The sequence below is a fragment of the Bombina bombina genome, unplaced genomic scaffold, assembly GCF_027579735.1.
Source record: "Bombina bombina isolate aBomBom1 unplaced genomic scaffold, aBomBom1.pri scaffold_487, whole genome shotgun sequence".
Taxonomy (NCBI): Eukaryota; Metazoa; Chordata; class Amphibia; order Anura; family Bombinatoridae; genus Bombina; species Bombina bombina.
The window spans coordinates 242,199-263,610 of record NW_026511666.1 but is presented as its reverse complement, the minus strand read 5'-3'; the positions used below and the strand labels follow the sequence as shown (position 1 = coordinate 263,610).

Here is a 21,412-nt window from a genome sequence, read left to right as displayed (position 1 = left end):
AGTTTTGCTATGTGTAAACCATGCCTATAAAATCTGTTAGCAGTGTTTATATCTGCTAAATAGTCACATTTCAATGCATCCTATTTTAATTTATGAGGTACTCATAAGAGAATAACAAGAGTAATTTTAAGCCTTGCATAAGATCACAGCAAACATTTTTTAGTTTAGTGTGTTTGCAGGAAAAATGGGTTTTGCTGGGTAATGGTTTATTGCTTTTTTTTATACCCAAAGGAAGAAATGATTTGTGTTGCAGGGAACCTTCTAATATCTGCATGCAAACCACGCATGCCACACTTTAATTTTTTTTTTTTTTTTTAATGTTTTGTTTTCGTTCCATGGACTGCTGAAACTGAAAGATAATTTTAATTGGCTGAATATGTGAAATAGTGCATTGGAAATCCTTGGCAGTTCACGCAAAAGCTGAATAGTTAAAATAGGTTACAGATCATTTGCAACGTGAAAGATACCACTATTTGTGAGTTGGAAAAGTGGAACATAAGTGCATTTTAGGCCTGTGGCAAGGTGATGCTCCATAGCCTGCAATAAAGTCTTTTTTTTTAAAAAAACTAAAAAAAAAAGTTAGATGTTATAATCATCACTTTCCAACATCAAAGATCATCCTGCTGTGCTCCAGACCTGGCACTAAGGCAGCATTATCTTGCTTTAGTGTATTATTTTTTTCTCCTTTACAATCTACTTACTTCCTCATGTATAACTTTTTACAATTTCTTTCCTCTTCCATATATACAGTATATGGAAGGAAGTATATATAACCTCCCGCTTCTTTACTGATAGAACCTCCCTCGTAATGAGTGCAGTTGAAGTTTGGGAGGTTCATTAATGCTTCTCAGAGTTCATCAGTGCTCATAATATATAGTAATGGAAGTATTAGAACATAAGTAAAGCTGAACTGGGATATTGACATCCACAAATGTATTCTAACCTGTTCAAGTTCTCCTCTTTTCAAGTTTAATGCATTGTACACACATCTATACAAATTTTTATTTTTGTATACAAAAAAAACCCCATAGAGCTCAGAGATATATAGATTGATCTATGATTAAGCGCCTGTAGGGGGCACAAAACACATCAGACACACTTCTGTCTGTTTGTCCATGTCTGCCTAAGCATCCTTCATGTATTTTGTATGCTATTCTTTTTTTATCGATTTTGTGAATAAAGTTGGGTTTTTACCTTGCCTTTTAACCAGCACCTTGAGTCTCTACATTTGTGCTCTTTTAGCTCAGTGATATAGTTTGTACATACTAATACTACAGAAAGGAACAATGTATTAATGTAATATTGAAATGTGTAATAGGAAATGTTTTATGGATGAATTTTAATGTCATTAACTATGGCTCAAAAGTATTAGACTATTTCTATCTTTATCTTAATTTTTTCAAATGGGTCACTGTGCACCAATTTAAAAATAAAAAAAAAGTATGCTTACCTCATAAATTTCTTTCTTTCCGGATATGAAGAGTCCACAACGTCATTCAATTACTAGTGGGAATATCACTCCTGGCCAGCAGGAGGAGACAAAGAGCACCACAGCAAAGCTGTTAAGTGTCACTCCCCTACCCATAATCCCCAGTCATTCGACCAAAGGGAAATGGAAAAGAAATAACACAAAGGTGTAGAGGTGCCTGAGGTTAAGGAAAAAAGAACTGTCTTAATAAAGGGTGGGGTCGTGGACTCTCCATATACGGAATTTTCGTATCAGGTAAGCATAAATTTTGTTTTCTTTCCTAAGATATGGAGAGTCCACAACGTCATTTAATTACTAGTAGGAACCAATACCCAAGCTAGAGGACACAGAATGTACAGGGAGGGAGAACAAGACAGGCAGCCCTAACCTGAAGGCACCACACTTAACCTTTCTCTCAAAAGAAGCCTCAGCCGAGGCAAAAGTATCAAATTTGTAAAATTTGGAAAAAGTATGCAGAGAGGACCAAGTTGCAGCCTTGCAAATCTGTTCCACAGAAGCTTCATTTTTGAAAGCCCAAGAAGAGGAGACAGCCTTAGTGGAATGAGCTGTAATTATCTCAGGAGGCTGCTGTCCAACAGTCGCATAAGCAAAACGAATCATACTTCTCAACCAGAGGGAAAGAGAAATAGAAGTAGCCTTCTGCCCCTTACGCTTTCCTGAGAAACAAACAGGGCAGAAGACTGGCAAAAATCCTTAGTCATCTGTAAGTAGAATTTTAGAGCACGCACAACATCCAAGTTGTGCAACAGACGTTCTTTATAAAAAGGATTGGGACAGAGAAAAGGAACAACAATTTCCTGATTAATATTTCTATCTGAAACCACTTTAGAATGAAACCCCAATTTAGTATGAGAAACTGCCTTATCCGCATGAAAGAGAAGGTAAGGCGTACCACACTGCAAAGCCGAGAGTTCCGAAACTCTCAGAGCAGAAGAGATAGCAATAAGAAACAAAACCTTCCAAGAGAGCAACTTAACATCTATGGAATGCACAGGCTCAAAAGGAGCCTGCTGCAAAACTTTAAAAACAAGATTAAGGCTCCAAGGAGGAGCAACAGGTTTAAACACAGGCCTGATTCTGACCAGGGCCTGACAAAAATATTGAACATCTGGCACATCCGGCAGACGCTTGTGTAACAAAATAGATAATGCAGAAATCTTACCTTTCAGAGAACTGACTGACAACCCTTTCTCCAGACCTTCCTGGAGAAAAGACAAAATTCTAGGAATACTGACCCTACTCCAAGAGTAGCCCTTAGATTCACACCAATAAAGGTATTTACGCTATATCTTATGGTAAATTTTTCGAGTAACAGGCTTGTGAGCCTGGATCATGGTCTCAATGACCGACTCAGAAAATCCACACTTAGACAGAACTAAGCGTTCAATCTCCAAGCAGTGAGCTTCAGAGAAACTAGATTTGAATGGAGGAATGGACCCTGAGTTAGAAGGTCCTTCCTCAGAGGCAACCTCCAAGGAGGCCGAGATGAAATCTTCACTAGGTCTGCATACCAGATCCTACGAGGCCATGCGGGATCTATTAGAATTACCAATGCTTTTTCGTTTGATACGAGCGATAACTCGTGGAAGGAGCGCAAACTGAGGAAACCGGTATGCTTAACCGAGTATCTATCAGAGCGGCCCGAGGATCTCTGGACCTTGAACCTTACCTTGGAAGCTTGTTGTTCTGCTGAGGCGCCATCAGATCCAACTCCGGTACCCCCCCCATTTGAGGGTTAACCTGGAGAACACCTCCGGATGAAGAGCCTACTCCCCGGGATGAAATGTCTGTCTGCTCAGGAAATCCACTTCCCAGTTGTCCACTCCAGGAATGTGGACAGCAGATACACAACAATTGTGAGCTTCTGCCTACTGAATAATCTGTGCCACCTCCTTCATGGCTAAGGAACTCAGAGTTCCTCCCTGGTGGTTGATGCAAGCCACTGAGGTGATGTTGTCCGACTGAAACCTAATAAACCGGGCTAAAGACAATTGAGGCCAAGCCATCAGAGCATTGTAAATTGCTCTCAACTCCAAGATGTTTATTGGGAGAGCAGACTCCTCCCAAGTCCATAGTTCCAGCGCCTTTAACTAGTTCCAGACTGCTCCCCAGCCTAGCAGGCTGGCGTCCGTGGTCACAATCACCCAGGAAGGTCTCCGGAAGCATGTGCTCTGAGACAGATGCTCCTGAGCAAGCCACCACGGGAGAGTCTCTTGTCGACTGGTCTAGATCTATCTTCTGAGACAGATCCGAATGGTCTCTGTTCCACTGTCTGAGCATGCATAACTGCAGAGCTCTCAAATGGAATTGAGCAAAAGGAATGATGTCCATAGGAGCGACCATCAGACCAATAACCTCCATACATTGAGCTAGACTGAAGAGAGGCAAGAGGAAATAATCTTGGATTTTCTGACCTCTGTCAGCAAATTTTTCATGGATAGGGAATCTATTATGGTTCCTAAGAAAACCACCCGTATAGCTGGAACAAGGGAACTCTTCTCCAGATTCACTTTCACAATTACTTTGACGTCCTTTAGGTCTGTTCTTCTTGACTTGTGGTAGAAAAGACTCTTTTCCACCCGTAATATCAGAAATTATTTCTGCCAGACCAGGTCCAAACAAGGTCATACCCTTGTAAGGAAGCGCCAAAAGCTTGGACTTAGAACATCCGCTGACCAAGATTTTAGCCACAAAGCCCTCCAGGCTAAGACAGTGAAGCTCGACATCTTGGCTCCCAGTCTAATAACTTGCATGTTAGCATCAGAAATAAAGGAATTGGCTAGTTTGAGAGCCCTAATCCTATCTTGGATCTCCTCCAACGGAGTCTCTACTAAAATTGATTAAGACAAGGTGTCACACCAATAATATGCCACACTTGCTACAGTGACAATACAAACTGCAGGTTGCCATTGAAGACCTTGATGAACAAACATCTTTTTCAAATAAGCCTCCAGTTTTTTGTCCATGGGATCCTTAAAGGAGCAGCTATCCTCTATAGGGATCGTAGTTCTCTTAGCCAGAGTAGAAATAGCCCCTTCTACTTTAGGCACCGGGCGCCATGAATCTTTAATGGAGTCAGCAACAGGAAACATCTTTTTAAAGACGGGTGATGGGGGAAAGGTATCCCTGGCTTCTCCCATTCCTGTGAAATAATCTCTGTCACATGGTCTGGAACAGGAAATACTTCCACAGAAGAAGGATCATCATAGTGTTTATTAAGTTTACTAGACTTCTTAGGGTTGACAACGATAGAAATATCAAAAACGTCCAAAGTAGCCAATATCTCCTTTAACAGTAACAAAGGTGTTCAAGTTTAAGTCTGAAGTTTACTTCTTTAGTATCAGATAAAGGAATAATACTGTCCGAATCTAAGATTTCACCCTCAGAGTCTACCGACGTATCCTCCTCCTCAGACTTATAAGGGAGGGCAACCTGCGTAGCAGTAGGTGGAACAGAAACCTTACTATCTGAATGTCTAATTTTCCTCTTGCGTTTTCCCAGCATAGAAAAAGCAGATAATGCCGCAGAATATACCTGTGCAGCAAAATCTGCAGGCAAATAAACTCCTCCAGGAGGCTGAAAGGAACTGCAGGGCAATGTATGTGACGCCATAGAGGCTTGGGATGTTTGAGGAGAAAGCTGTGGCATTGCCTGAACAGCATCATCCTGAGACACATTGGGCTCAGAGGGCAACAATTTATCTATAAATTGAAGTGTTCTAGCTAAGCATGCAGCACAGAATTACATAGGCAAAACAATTTGTGCCTCAAGGCATAACAAGCATTTTTTAAAAGACTTGGTCCATGTCCATAATACTAAATAAAAAATTCCCCAAATTGTAGAAATTTTTTAAATACACTGTCACTAAGAATGTTTAATACCACAGCCGCTTAACGTTATGCAAAAATTCTTTAAAATAATAAACCAATCAGGCCCCCTACACCTCAGACAGGCTGAGGTGCCTTACCGTAACACTTATACACAATTTGGCTGCCAGAAGTCTCTAAAACAATCATATAGTAGATCGACACTGAAGAGACTGAAATTCAATGACATCGCTCTGCGAATATCCGATAGCAAAGAAGTCACATGACTGGCAGAGAGAGGAAACTACGCAGCAAGTAAAAGGCTTGCGTTTCCCTCTGCCTACAACACCGGAGCGTAATTTACACAAATGCTCAAGCAGTCTGTCAGTTAGCCTGTTCTAGCTAAGCAAGCAAAGAAAACCAACTGCCAAATTTTAAGTTTATACATAAATCCCTGTATAAAACATAAGCCACACACATGCTAAAAGTGTTTCAACAAAAATTAGCCGAAAGAGGAAAACATCCCAATAAAGTGAAGATTAACCCCTAGTCTCAACATACATAATGTGCCTGCCCATTGCCAAAAGAAAATCCTGTATAAAGGATTTTAAAAATGCCCCATCTACTGCATATGACATTCTTCTGAAGTGCAAGTCTCCAAGACCTAGAAGACAAAAGCACTTACCTGCAGTCTAGCTGTCCGGCAGGAAAACCGCTCACAATGCGTGAAAGGACACATACACCTTACAAAGACCTGTAGAAAAAGAAAGAACAGAGTAACCAACTCTGGCTTTCTGCACCATGGGCAGCAATATGTTGGGAAACAAAGCAAAAACTACCTCACAACTTCCTAACTGCTTAAAAGCCACCACTACATGGGCTCTGCTAAACCCAAGTCCTTGCTTGCAGGGAAAAGTACCCGAAAAAGGAATTAATTTCTTCAGACACCAAACTTCACCTCCTCCATTGACAGAGGCAAAGAGAATGACTGGAGAGTATGGGTAGGGGAGTGCCACTTAACAGCTTTGCTGTGGTGCTCTTTGCCTCCTCCTGCTGGCCAGGAGTGATATTCCCACTAGTAATTTAATGATGTTGTGGACTCTCCATAGCTTAGGAAAGAAAAATAATGAGTCTACAAGGCCGCTGAATAGTCAAATCAATTATAACTATTTAAAAAAAATGTTTTTACCCTTAGCTTTTGTGTTGGAGAATGACCTCTTAAGCTTACTCTGGTGCATATGCAAGAAGATGATATTCTGTACAGTGCGCATGCAACTCAGTCCACTACTTGTATGGGTCTAGTCAATGTTATATAGCTAAACAATAGAACTCTATCTCTATTGATCTTTTCCTAAAAACAAAAAAAAAAAAAACGTCCAATGAATCCTACAGTAATAATGGTTAACCAGATCGTTTTGTTTTTAATAATTATGTCTAATCCCTTCATATTTTAATTTACTCAAGTTAAAGTGAATGTACATTTTGATGATAAAGCGCCCGGTTTTTAAAAATTCAATTAAAAACAGGGGCACTTTAATTAATCAAAATTTACATTTCACTTGCGTTGTGAAAATACTTATCTTTTAAACTTGACAGCCGCTCCAGCTTCCTCCCGTCGTTCCAAGCCTCTTCCTACGTCAGAAATGACGGATCTGTCATCCTCCAATCACGCCCCCCCACCGGGGGAATCAGAGTCTGATTCAACACCGTGATTGGAGGAAGCCGGATTCCTCATTTTGGACCCAGGAAGAGGATTTGCGACGGGCAGCGGCTGTCAAGATTAAAAGGTAACCATTTTCACAACACGAGTGAAATGTACATTTTGATGAATTAAAGTGCCCCTGTTTTTAATCGAATTTTCACTTTACGTAAGAAATATTTTTTATACTTTTATAGCTCTAAAACAGTTATGAAAAGCTTTCAAAATAAATCACAGCATAGCTCATGGGTTAGTAAATGTAGAAGCAAAGCAAGAATATTAACACCCACACAATTTTAGAACCCAAACAAGAGTATTTGGATTTTACTTCCTCCTTTTTTGTTTTGCATATATTTGTAGTCAAAGAGCCAAATCTCTAAGGAGTAATAGCTACTTTCATGCATGCCAGTGTCACAAAATTTATTCTAGATGTTTTAATCCTTGCTGTAATTTAGAAAAAAAATATTTGAAGAACTTTTGTGCTTTTTAAAATCAAATTTATAGATTCTCAGTACAAAAATATCTAGACTATATTAATTTATTGTATAAATGTTTTTATTCTTATGCACAGTGTATATAATTGTAATATTGTATGGAGTAATATTCAGCTGAGAGGTAGAGGAAGTAAGACAATGTTGGAAAACAGAGAATAGAAGAAAAAACTAGTGGAGCAGAAGTGTTACGTGTAGAAGGAATAACAAAGATGAGAATCTAGAAAGCTGGAATGCAATATATTTATAAAATAGAAAAGCACACAAGCAAATAGTGCAAAATAAATCATACAACCCAAATAAAAGCAGACACAGACACCCAGAAGTGAAATCACCAATGACCAGAAAAATAAAGTTCCCTTTATTTTTAGTTTATTAATAAGGTACAGAGTGAAGGAGGCACTTTTACACATTTCATCTAGGTGGTCACATAGCAACCGCTCTTCTGAATGCACAAAAATATCAATGACACGCTGATCCTCTGTTAATTTGCAAATTTATATTTAAAGTAATTTCAAATCACAATAAGAACATCCAGTTGGGAATCAACAAGCTGTAATAAATAGCAGTATGATACTCCTGACCTTTACTAACAAACCTACAGGATACTCTTCACTATACAGTGTAGCCTGTTCATTACCAATGTTCTCTACACACCCCATTATTACACAGTGCAGTATGTTCATCAACAGTGTATACAAACACTTGGCATCATACAAAGCAGCTCGTCCACCATTAGGGCTATGAGTGTACAGAGATATTTTACAAAATTGCAGGTCCCTCGTTGCATAGGAGATGAATGTTGTCACAAATATAGACAGTGCACAATTGATCTAATATCTGTCCACATCGTTTTTTTGCTTTGTTTTAAAAATCCTCATTTTGTTAGTATCAACTGGTTTCTTAATGGCAAATTATATTTGAATCATGAATTCCTTTCCCTGTGTACCACCTCTGATGTTAGTGTTGTCATTAGACTTCAAAGTGCTTGATCAGAGGTTCAATTCAGGAAAAGTTTCACCACAGACTCTGAAATCTACATGGAAAAGAAGTGCTATCTATGGGTTACTGAGCATTGTGAGAGAGCAAGAATGCAATTAAAAGATAACGAGACTCACCAGAAGTATCTAACCTTAAAAATGTAACCATATAATCAGGGCATTTAGATGTAAACGGTTTTGATCCATTGTCAGTAAAATAACATAGCAACGCCTTGTAGAGAAACAGGCCACAGCCTATAAAATCGCTTTCTTCATTCTCCAAACAATTCTGTGCTTTATGCATGGGAAGTTTATCTTACACACTGAGTGTAGCAGGCTAGATTTAGTTGTTATAAAAGGATCCAAAAAAGCTGCTGTCAATACACATTCATAGAACACTGACAGTGACTCAGTTTCTGAGGTAAAGAAAACACTTATAATCCACTAGCAGGAAAAAAAAATGTTTCACAAACTACCTTTTCTTGATGACTTAAAAGTGCCCCATTAATATGCTCAAATATTTTTTTTAAAAGTTGCAATTTTCCAATCAAATATATATATTTTTTTGTTTGTTTTGTTAAAATGTCCAAATTTAAACAGTTTTGCCACATCCAACTAAGATTTTTTCAGATATTTAATACCACAGTCCTTTTTTGAGGTATCACTATAATTGCATTTTCATCCATTACATTTTAACTAGCGGTAAACAATAGAAGATTAATCTCAAATACAATTCGAACACCAAAGAAACACCTGTTTGGTTGGAGAAAAAGATCCATTGCGTAGGTGTATTTAATACATGACTTGGGGCTACAAATAACAGACATTTGCATATTGTTATTAAATGAAAAGGATGATATATAGACTAACAGCTGCCCCTAAAATAACTATTAAAATCAATTTCTTCATATAATGTAGTGTCATATCAAAGTAGGGTATGGTGTATACCTTATATCTAGGTATTCTACAGATAATTATGCATCATTTAGAATTAAATAAATTAAATTTAAGTCCTAGGAAGAATAGGATGCCTGAAAAAAGCAAACATTTCTAGAAACTAGAAGGATAAGTAAATATGTGAAAACTCCCCCAATGGCTCCACATAATGCACAGAAACCTGCATCAACAGAAAGTGGAATGATAACTCCCTATATAATCATCTTGGAGAAATTCAAAAGGAAAATACTCAGTAAATCTCTACTGCCACACAAGCCAGGTCTGAAAAGCAACATTTCATACAGTGGGCTAGAGGCAAAGGATAGTTTTATGCTTATCCAGAGGCTAAAGTATAGGGGTTAGGCAGTCCCATGTGTGTTTTGGGGAGTAAGGATAGTGCTAAGAGGAAATAACTCCTGTCTGAACCAGGAATACTCCTAGCATCGGCAGCAAATGCAAAATATCCCTTGATTCTGAAACTGTACCTGCAGCAATTCTTTTTACAGCAATAAGATCTATACTTTCCCCATTACTTGCAAAACGTTAGAAAACCACAAGTGTAGATCTATCACTTTCTTAGCAGAGTTATCTTTGCCACATGAAAATTCATGCAACCGTCAAAATTATAGACCTGCCGTGAACTTATACCTGATGGATAAGCAGCCAAGGATGTCACATTGTTGGACTGAATCAAAACATGTTGGAAAAACAAAGCAGCATAGAATTTCAGCTTTGTGTTGCAGAAAATGTATTGGAAGAGACGCCTCTTGAGCTCGGAGGTAAATCCAAATTATACCACACAATTTGACCAGTTAGGGTTTCAGAAATCTTTCACCCAGAATACCTGCTTTCCATAAACAGCAACGGTATTTCATCTGTTTGTGAGAAAATGGATCCACTAAGATAGATTTGTGGGACAGCAGTCCCACAGAGTTAGGCATAGATTGAACGGTCTCCTTTGAAACCATTCAAAATTAATCCATTATAGAGCAGTACATAAAAAAGTAAGCTCTTGGGTCAAGACAATCAGTCAGTCAATCAGGATTCCCAACAACCAGAATCACTAATAATTTATGACACTTATTTCTTGTGTCTAAAACATTTTATCCAGGTTTCAAATGACTTGAGGTTACATTTTTATTTGCTGATCAGCAAGAGTCTTGTTAAAGTCCCTTAGGAGTTATGTCAGCCTAAAAATAGAATGTGAAACTGGAAATGAAAGTGCTCTAGAGCAAATGGGACGAATATAAAGTAGACTAGAAGGTGATAAGTATCCTTTGGAACTATAGCAGTCATAATTTGGCCTACTTTAGAGCAAGGATGCCATAATAAAGGATCTCTATTCTGAAAATGGAATCCTTCATATAAATCAAACTTGTTTAGATGTTTGACAATACAATTCATTCTTTCAAAATAAATTTTCTAAAAAGACAGTAAAGTCTGAAATAAGCCCCCAACCCCCCTGAAGCTATTCTGTTCTGCCAGGGGACACCTCTAAACTTAAAAATAAATAAGTAATCAACAGTATCATTAAATTTGACTTGTGGCATCTTGGAATTATTAATCTTTGCTTTCTAATTTTTTATTTTTTTCATAGTACTTGCTAAAGGGATAATGGCTACTTTAACTATGAGCCAGGCTCATTAATTCCATCCTAAAATAAAACAAAGACGCAATACTCAAAAATTGCACCACCAGCAAATAGTGCAGGACAAAATCTATAGATGACTGAAGTATAAAAAGTATAAAATATGCAAACAAACATTGCTTGTTTCTTCACAGTTTACCCTGTCCTGAGAAGTAAATAAATTACAAACTAGTGGTGACCTGGGAGCAAACACGGTGGTTATTCTGGTATGCCAGATCACTAGCATAGTAGGGTTGGAAGCAAGCCCACTATAACAAGAAGGATTGTACCTTTCTTAAAAAAAAAACAAAAAAAATGGAGCTTAGCTACAGCCTACACAATCTAACTCCAAATAGAAACAACATAAATGAAGCTAGTAGGAAAGAGAGACAGAGATACAGGAAGAAAAATAAATTCTAAAAACATAAGAGTTTCCAGTTTCACCAAAAGGGAGCAAACCATATACCCTATGATTATCTCAATACTACTACTACTCAGTGTGAGATAAATCATACTCAATTTATTAATTCATATGAATCAATTTGGGAAGGCATTTCCATCAGAATGGAGGACAATTGTCAGAGACCGAACATCCTATGAGAGATTGTTTACTTAAAATCATATCCAACACTCATGTCTAGGCACTGCTTTAACTATATACACCTATAACTATTATTATGGTGACAACATATTAGTAGTAGTTTGCTAACCCTGTACAACGAAGGGAGCCTGCAATTCCTTGTTCAATTCTGCAATGTCCTGAGTATTTCCACAATTTATTTTCTGTTACACTCACTTCAACTCTCCACAAAGAGCATAAAGGCACTGATAAGAGAATCAAACACTATATTTACAGGAAAAATGTGCAGGACAGTAGATTTACTTGCCATTAAACATACAGGAAATTAATGAGGATTTTTAAACAACCCAAATCTGTACATAAGGTTATGGAGGACAGAAGAGTAAATTCTAAAAGGTGAAAAAAATGTATGGGATCTTTAATATTGCAGAAGTCATATACAAAAAGTGCTTTTCTCCCCTTGGAAGTTATACTTTTCAACCACTTTTTCGTAAATTCTGCATTTTGTTACTCACTACGACTATCTGAGTTAGACTCTGTGTTACAAAAACAAATTTAAACAACCACAAATGAAAAATAGGGTATGGTGTTATATATCAAATCTTTGTGCAAACCAGGGTGATGCCATTTTGGAACAGAAATATTTGAAAGGAAAAAAAAGTAGCAAGGTTATCTAGAACTTATTTTAACTTTTATGTCTAATCCACAGGAAGTACCAATGAATGCAGTCACTTTCATATGTAATGCTAAAGTAATAGACAAGAAGCCATATGGGATAAGGGGAAGCCATTTTGAGTGGGGTTTTATTTTGCCATCTGCTTGCAGTTGTTGACAAGGAAACAAATGTGATAGAACAAAATGGAATATCTGAAGCTGTCATGTAATTGACAAAGTTTGTGTAATTGAAATGTGTGAAGTATAGTAATAATGGGACACAGAGAGAATCATTGCGTTTGTTACTTCTGTCAGGGCCATATGCTCTAAATTGGCTACTTCCTGTGAAGTTCATAGAAGTCAAAATATTGGTCACAGCAAACTCCGTTGCTTCCTAGTACTCACAACTCAACATGGCAAAACCCTCTCTTAATTTACCCTTTTACAGGATCGTTAAAACTGCTTTATTGGTTTATTTATTCACCTCATTTGTGCTTTATGGTAAGAATTTTTAACCAATATCACAAAAACACAGTCATTTTAGATTCTTCCATTCTACTATGTCTGACTGAAACCAGTTGGTGATGTAACATGTACATATTTTGTCCTGATTTAATTCTATTTTGCGGCCCGATTATACGCCTGGGTCGACACAGTGTCTGAAAATGGAGGAGACAGAAATATTCTGAATACAATCCCCTCTCCCTCAAGAGATAATTCCAGAGCTGTAATCTCTCTAATACCCTTGGGGCCCCTCGAGATGTTTAGTCTAGTAAGGAGGACTCTGCTGGTCGGATTATGGTGGGTCGTGTTGGGGCGGCGGGAGGTCTTCGGCTGCAAAAAGGAAGAGATGGCAAGATATAGCTGAGGTAGACATAGAATGAGGAAGTTAGGAATGGGAGCCATGCTTAATAACGGGATAACAAATCACAAACAGAAGCATCTTTCCCTTGACAAAAATAGGTTTTACAGAGTATCATTACCTGATGCACTGTGTTCATTATATAGGTCTATACATATTCTGCCTCATCATACAGCACACAGTAAGTTACATATAAAAAAGTATGAGGTTAGTTAAAAACGGAACGGTAAACAAATATGCAGCCAAATTATTGAACAGCAGGCTCATGGGGGTATGTGGGTAATTAAAAAAAATGCAGTATTGCTCATTCATTATCAACATACAGGGATACAGTTTATAATTCTGAAGCGTGCACACACAGATACATGCAAAAAAAGGAATTGCTTACCTGGGCACCCCTGGAGGAAATGCAGGTGGGATACGTGCTGGGCGGGATGGAATCAGGGGAGGTGCAGAGAATGGGTCATTGTTAACACCACCAAAAGGCCCTTGAGGACCAGGGCGAGATGGGATAGGAGGAGCCACATAGCCAGCGCTTACAACTGGCACAGGGATGAGTGGAGGCCCAGGGGTTGGACCCCTAACTGCAGGGGGTCGGCTAGGAGGGTGGACAGTGGCTACTGGCCTTCTTTGCACTGTTGGGCTGAAATTACAAATATATATATATATATATTAGTTACATGAAAAACAGTACTCTGTGGCTTATTAGTAAAATAAAAACAATTGTTTTCAAAACGCAAGTCAGCCATCATCAATATTTTATATTTTTCTTGGCTTTATACTTTTTGCCTTATTCTAACACAATCATTTGATTTGCATGTGTGGCAATGCAGACAGACAGCAGCTGTAGCCTATACAGCCATTACTACATGTCAAAACAACAGCAAAGTATGTGAACAAATCAAAAACGAAATGTATGCTTACCTGATAAATGTCTTTCTTTACAGATATGCAGAGTCCCCAACATAATTACTAGTGTGAATATCATTCCTGGCCAGCAGGAGGCGGCAAAGAGCATCACAGCAAAGCTGTTAAGTGTCACTTCCCTACCCATAATCCCCAGTCATTTGACCAAATAGAAATGGAAAAAGGAGTAACACAAAGGTGTAGAGGTGCCTGAGGTTTAGTCAAAAATAACTGTCTAAGGGTCTGGTTGTGGACTCTCCATATCCGGAAAGAAAGAAATTTATCAGGTAAGCATACATTTTGTTTTCTTTCCTAAGATATGGAGAGTCCACAACGTCATCAATTACTAGTGGGAACCAATACCCAAGCTAGAGGAGCAGGTTGAGGTCCAGCAGTGTCATAAGCAAAACAAATTATACTTTTCAACCAGAGGGAAAGAGAAGTAGCAGTAGCCTTCTGACCTTTGCGCTTTCGAGAGAAACAAACAGGGCAGAGGACTGGCGATAATCCTTAGTCATCTGAAGGTAGAATTTAAGAGCACGTACAACATCCATGTTGTGCAACAGATGTTCCTTATGGGAAGGATTAGGACAGAAAGAAGGAACAACAATATCCTAATAAATATTCATATCCGAAACAGCTTTAGGAAGAAAACCCAACTTATTACGAAGAACAATCTTATCAGCATGAAAGAGAAGGTAAGGTGAATCACACTGCAAAGCCGAGAGTTCAGAGACTCTCCTAGCAGAAGTGATAGCAACAAGAAACAAAACCTTCCAAGATAACAACTTAATATCTATGGAATGCATTGCTGTAAAACTTTAAGAACAAGGTTAAAACTCCAAGGAGGAGTAACAGGTTTTTAACACAGGCCTGATTCTGTACCAGATCTGGCACGTTCGACAGACGCTTCTGTAACAAAATAGATAATGCAGAAATCTGACCTTTCAGAGAACAGACTGACAATCCTTTCTCCAGACCTTTCTGGAGAAAAGACAAAATTCTAGGAATCCGGACCCTACTCCAAGAGTAGCACTTTGATTCATACCAATAAAGGTATTAACGCCATACCTTATATGGTAATTTTTTCGAGTAACAGGCTTGCGAGCCTGGATCATGGTCTCAATGACCGACTCAGAAAATCCCCGCTTAGACAGAACTAAGTGTTCAATCTCCAAGCAGTCAGCTTCAGAGAAACAAGATTTGAATGGAGGAAATGACCCAGAGTCAGAAGGTCCTTCCTCAGAGATAACCTCCAAGGTGGCAGAGATGACATCTTCACTAGGTCTGCATACCAGATCCTGCGAGGCCATGCAGGAGCTATTAGAATTATCGATGCTCTCTCCTGTTTGATACAAGCAATGAATCGTGGAAGGAGCGCAAACGGAGGAAATAAGGAACCCAAGGAACCACCAGAGCATCTATCAGGGCGGCCTGCGGGTCTCTTGACCTTGAACCATACCTTGGAAGCTTGGCGTTCTGCCGAGATGCCATCAGATCCAACTCTGGCACCCCCCATTTGAGGGTTAACTTGGATAACACCTCCGGATGGAGAGCCCACTTCCCGGGATGAAAAGTCTGTCTGCTCAGGAAATCAGCTTCCCAGTTGTCCACTGCTGGAATGTGGATGGCAGATAGACAACAATTGTAAGCTTCCGCCCACTGAATAATCTGAGCCACCTCCTTCATAACTAAGGAACTCAGAGTTCCTCCCTGGTGGTTGATGTAAGCCACTAAGATGATGTTGTCCGACTGGAACCTGATAAACCGGGCTAAGGACAACTGAGGCCAATCCATCAGAGCACTGTAAATCTCTCTCAACTCCAAAATGTTGATGGGGAGAGCAGACTCCTCCTGAGCCCATAGTCCCTGCGCCTTTAACGAGTCCCAGACTGCTCCCCAATCCAGCAGGCTGGCGTCCGTAGTCACAATCACCCAGAAAGGTCTCCGGAAACATGTGCCCTGGGACAGATGCTCCTGAAAAAGCCACCACGGGAGAGAGTCTCTTGTAGACTGGTCTAGATCTATCTCCTGAGACAGATCTGCATAGTCTCCGTTCCATTGTCTGAGCATGCATAACTGCAGAGCTCTCAAATGGAATTGAGGGGATGTCCATGGAAGCGACCATCTGAGCAATTACCTCCATACATTGAGCCACTGACGGTTGTACAGTAGACTGCAGAGAGAGGCAACAGGAAAGAATTTTGGATTTTCTAACCTCTGTTAGAAATATCTTCATAGATAGGCAATTTATTGTGGTCCCTAAGAAAACTAACCTTGTAGCTGGAACAAGGGAACTCTTTTCCAGATTTACTTTCCATCCGTGGGAACGTAGAAAATGCAACAAGATCTCTGTATGCAAGTTTGCTTGTTGAAAAGATGGCGCCTGAACCAATATGTCGTCCAGGTAGAGTGCCACTGCAATTCCCCGAGATCTGAACACTGCCAAGAGAGCCCCTAGAACCTTTGAAAAAATTCTGGGAGCTGTGGCAAGGCTAAACAGAAGAGCCACAAACTGAAAGTGTTTGTCTAGAAAGGCGAATCTCAGGGACTTGTGATGATCCCTGTGGATGGGAACATGAAGATACACGTCCTTCAGGTCTATGGTCGTCATGAACTGACCCTCTAAGACCAAAGGAAGAATGGAACGAATGGTTTCCATTTTGAGGGACGGTACTCTGAGAAACTTGTTGAGACGCTTTAGGTCTAGAATAGGTCGAAAAGTTCCCTCTTTCTTGGGAACCAGGAACAGATTTGAATAGAATCCTAGGCCCTGCTTCCTTACTGGAACTATCACTCCCAGGGAGGAAAAATCCTGAACACAGTTCAAGAATGCCTCTCTTTTTATCTAGTCTGCAGATAATCTTGAGAGGTGGAATCTGCCCCTGGGAGGGAAAGTTTTGATTTCTATTTTGTAACCCTGAGAGACTATGTCCACAGCCCAAGGAGCTGAGACATCTCATATCCAAAGTCTGCCCCCCACTTGATCCGATCCCGGACCCGGGGCAAACACTCAGCTGCGAGTTTCTTTGACTGCTTCCCCTTGTTCCAAGACTAATTGGGTTTCAAAGAAGACTTGGACAGTTCCTGCTTGGAAGAGGAAGAAAGACTTTCCTTTGAAGTTATGAAAGAAACGAAAATTACTTTGACGTCCTTTAGGTCTGTTCTTCTTGTCTTGTGGTAGAAAACACCCATTTCCACCCGTAATATCAGAAATTATTTCTGCCAGACCAGGTCCGAACAAGATCTTACACTTGTAAGGAAGCGCCAGAAGCTTGGACTTAGAGGTAACATCAGCTGACCACGATTTTAAACAGTGAAGCCAGATATTTTGGCTCCCAGTCTAATAAATTGCATGGTAGCATCAGAAATATAGGAATTGGCTAGTTTGAGAGCATAAATCCTGTCTTGGATCTCTTCCAGTGGCAATACAAACTGCAGGTTGACATTGAAGACCTTGATGAACATACATCCTTTTCAAATAAGCCTCCAGCTTCTTGTCCATGGGGTCCTTAAATGAGCAACTATCCTCTATAGGGATCGTAGTTCTCTTAGCCAGAGTAGAAATGGCCCCTTCTACTTTAGGCACCGTGCGCCATGAATCTTTAATGGAGTCAGCGACAGGAAACATCTTTTTAAAGATAGGAGATGGGGGGGAAAGGTATCCCAGGCTTCTCCCATTCCTGTGAAATAATCTCCGTCACATGGTCTGGAACAGAAAACACCTCAACAGAGGAGGAAACATCATAATATTTATTAAGTTTACTAGATTTCTTAGGGTTGATAACGACAAGAGTATCGGAATCATCCAAAGTAGCCAATACCTCCTTTAACAGTACACAAAAGGTGTTCAAGCTTAAATCTGAAGTTTACTTCTTCAGTATCAGATGAAGGAATAATACTGTCCGAATCTGAGATTTCACCATCAAAGGCTATCGACATGTCCTCCTCATCAGACTTATGAGGGAGGGCCACCTGCGTAGCAGTAGATGGAACAGAAACCTTACTATCTGAATCTCTAAGTTTCCTCTTGCGTTTTCCCTTTAGCATAGGGAAAGCAGATAATGCGGCAGATACTGCAGACGATACCTGAGCAGCAATTTCTGCAGGCAAATAAACTCCTCCAGGATGCTGAGAGGAACTGCAGGGTACTGTATGTGATGCCATAGAGGCTTGGGACGTTTGAGGAGAAAGCTGTGGCATTGCCTGAACAGCATCATCCTGAGAGACATTGGGCTCAAAGGGCAAAAATGTATCTATAAATTGAAGTGTTCTAGCTAAGCATGCAGCACAGAATTGCATAGGCAAAAATTTTTTGCCTCAAAGTATAACAAAAATTTGTCAAAAGACACAGAGTCTTGGTCCATGTCCATAAAACTAAATAAAAAATTCCCCAAATTGTAGAAATGTTTTAAATACACTATCACTTTATGAATTTTTAATACCACAACCGCTTAACGTTATGCAAAATAATAAACCAATCAGGCCCCCTACACCTCAGACAGCCTTACCGTAACACTTATACACAATTTGGCTGCCAGAAGCCTCTAAAACAATCATATTGTAGATTGACACTGAAGAGACTGAAATTCAATGAAGCCAGTCCGCGAATATCCGACAGCAGAGAGAAGTCACATGACCGGCAGAGAGAGGAAACTACGCAGCAAGTAAAAGGTGCACGTTTCCCTCTGCCTACAACACTGGAGCTTAATTTACACAAACGCTCAAGCAGTCTGTCAGTTAGCCTGTTCTAGCTAAGCAAGCAAAGAAAACCAACTGCCAAATTTTAAGTTTATACATAAATCCCTGTATAAAACAAAAGCCACACACATACTAATAAAGTATTTCAACAAAATTAGCCCAAAGAGGAAAAACGTCCTAATAAAGGGAAGATTAACCCCCTAGTCTCAACATACATAATGTGCTTGCCCACTGCCAAAGAAAATCCTGTATGAAGGATTTTAAAAATGTCTCCATCTACTGCATATGACATATTCTTCTGAAGTGCAAGTCTCCAAGACCTAGAAGACAAAAGCACTTACCTGCAGTCAAGCTGTCCGGCAGGAAAACAGCTTACAAGGCGTGAAAGGACACATACTCCTTACAGAGACCTGTAGAAAAAGAAAGAAGAGTAACCAACTCTGGCTTTCTGTACCATGGGCAGCAATGTGTTAGGAAGTTGTGAGGTAGTCCTTGCTTTGTTTCCTAACTGCTTAAAAGCCACCACTACTCTAACTGAAGAGATTGACGTGGATTCAGCTAAACCCAAATCCTTACTTGCAGAGAAAAGTACCCGAAAAATGAATTAAATTCTTCAGACACCAAACTTCACCTCCTCCATTGACAGAGGCAAAGAGAATGACTGGAGATTATGGGTAGGGGCGTGACACTTAACATCTTTGCTGTGGTGCTCTTTGCCTCCTCCTGCTGGCCAGGAGTGACATTCCCACTAGTAATTTAATGACGTTGTGGACTCTCCATATCTTAGGAAAGAAATACGATTTTTGTTGAACAATTTTATTACTTTTTTATGCACTCTAACAATACATTTTTTCCCCTGAGTATTTGTGTAAATGGTTCAATTATTTGTTTTGTACAATTTTTAAAATTACAATTTTCATTGTGCACCCCATAACATGCAGTATACACCCCATAGCGGGACACCCTGCAAGAGTTATATACACTGATCAACAGAAGGGAAAGGTTTTAGCTGAAGAGCAAATGTCTGTTGTAGCTTTAGTCTGCTCCGGTCTGTCACCATAGTCACTGAATCGATAATGAACCCCGGAAAAGACAAAAAGTTCTGAGGAGTTAAGAAGCTCTTAGGAAGATTTATTTACCATCAGTGTGTCAGGCACAGCTGGATGAAGAGAGTACCTGAATCTAAAAGTTGACCAGGTAAGGAACTGCAGAAATTTCTTGAGTTTAAACCAAAGAAAACCGCTTCAACCACCTTTGTAAATATTCAGGGTGTTGTGGCATGACTGAAAGGGAGCCACAAACAGATAATGCTTGCCTAAGAAAGCAAATCTCAGTAACTTGACATGATCCCTGTGAAAAGGCATATGTAAATAAGCCTCTAAAGCAGAGCTTTCCAAACTTTTTATGTTGGTGACACACTTTTTAGACCTACATCATTTCGCGACACAGTAATTCAGTTGTACTAGCAAACAGGAGGTTAAACGAACTTGTTTTAAGAGATACGGACACATACATAAATGATATAATAACGAAATATATTTACAAGTAACAGTATGTAATTATGTGCAAGAATTAAAAAAATGTTTAATAACACTAATAGCTACTTAATATTTTAATGGGATTTATGAGGTTGATGGGATGAACACAATTTCTAAATATTTGGTGGAATATCATATAAAGACACTCGCATTTCATCATCAAGCATTTTTAAGCTTTCCCTTCCTATCCATATATCAAGAGCAGGAGTAGCAATGCACTACTGGGAGCTAGCTGCAAAAAAAACCCCACTTTGACTTCTGACTTTAGTCCAGCGTTTAAGCTGCTGCCCTCAGAGCTCTGCGAATCCGACTGACTACTGCCCGCGCTGCAAACACACTGCTGTCCCACTTACTAACTACACGTGCAGTCACGAGCCGATTGAGGAGACTACACGTGCAGTCAGGAGCCAATGTGCCGCCAATGGGAATAGTTTCAGTTCCCACTGAGCTGCGCCAATAGGTTAAGATGATCTGTGACCCACTAGGTATTAATCACGTGTCAACCACATGATATGCGTAGCAGGCAGGCGGAAAGTCAGAAACCAAAAAAAATTGTTGAAAAAAATTACATTTAAAAAAATTTGTGCTGAAGCAGGGACACACCTACACACTGCCGCCGACACACTAGTGTGTCCCGTCACACAGTTTGGAAAGCACTGCTCTAAAGTCTATGGTAGACATAAACTGATCCTCCTGCACTAAAGAAAGTAAAGTGCAAATTGTCTCCATCTTGAAAGTAGAAACGTTCAGGAATTTGTTTAGGATTTTAATATCCAAAATAAGCCTAAAAGTACAATTTTATATTGTACTATAAAGAGATTTGAATAAAACCGTTGGTTTGATTCTGAAGCAGGAACTGGAGTAAAAGCTCTGGTTGATTCCATATATCTTACACAAGACAAAAAAGCATGAGCATTTAAAGGAGCTCAAACCATTCAAGATAGGGAGACTATTCCTTGAGGAAGCTTTGAACTGAAGCTTATTCAATACCCCTGAGAAATTATTTCCAGCACTCACACATATGTTTCCAACCCTCCTAAAGTGACTCAATCTGCCCCCCCCCCCCAACCAGAGACTGGTCTAGCATGATGGCTGCACCATTTATGCAGATTTGAAGGCTGGGATTGATTTCTTGGTCCATTT

The 21,412-nt window shown here is 39.6% G+C and overlaps 1 protein-coding gene across 2 annotated transcripts in view; it reads right to left on the bottom strand.

The window, feature by feature from the left end:
• Window positions 1–7,823: 7,823 nt before the first annotated feature.
• LOC128643898 (dynamin-2) overlaps window positions 7,824–21,412 on the bottom strand; it is a gene marked incomplete at its 5' end in the record, with an annotated part of 254,650 nt that continues 241,061 nt past the window's right edge. For both annotated transcript variants that reach the window (XM_053696670.1, XM_053696671.1), the window contains 2 exon segments: window positions 7,824–13,096; window positions 13,513–13,767. In XM_053696670.1, the coding sequence (XP_053552645.1) occupies window positions 13,027–13,096; window positions 13,513–13,767 (325 nt within the window).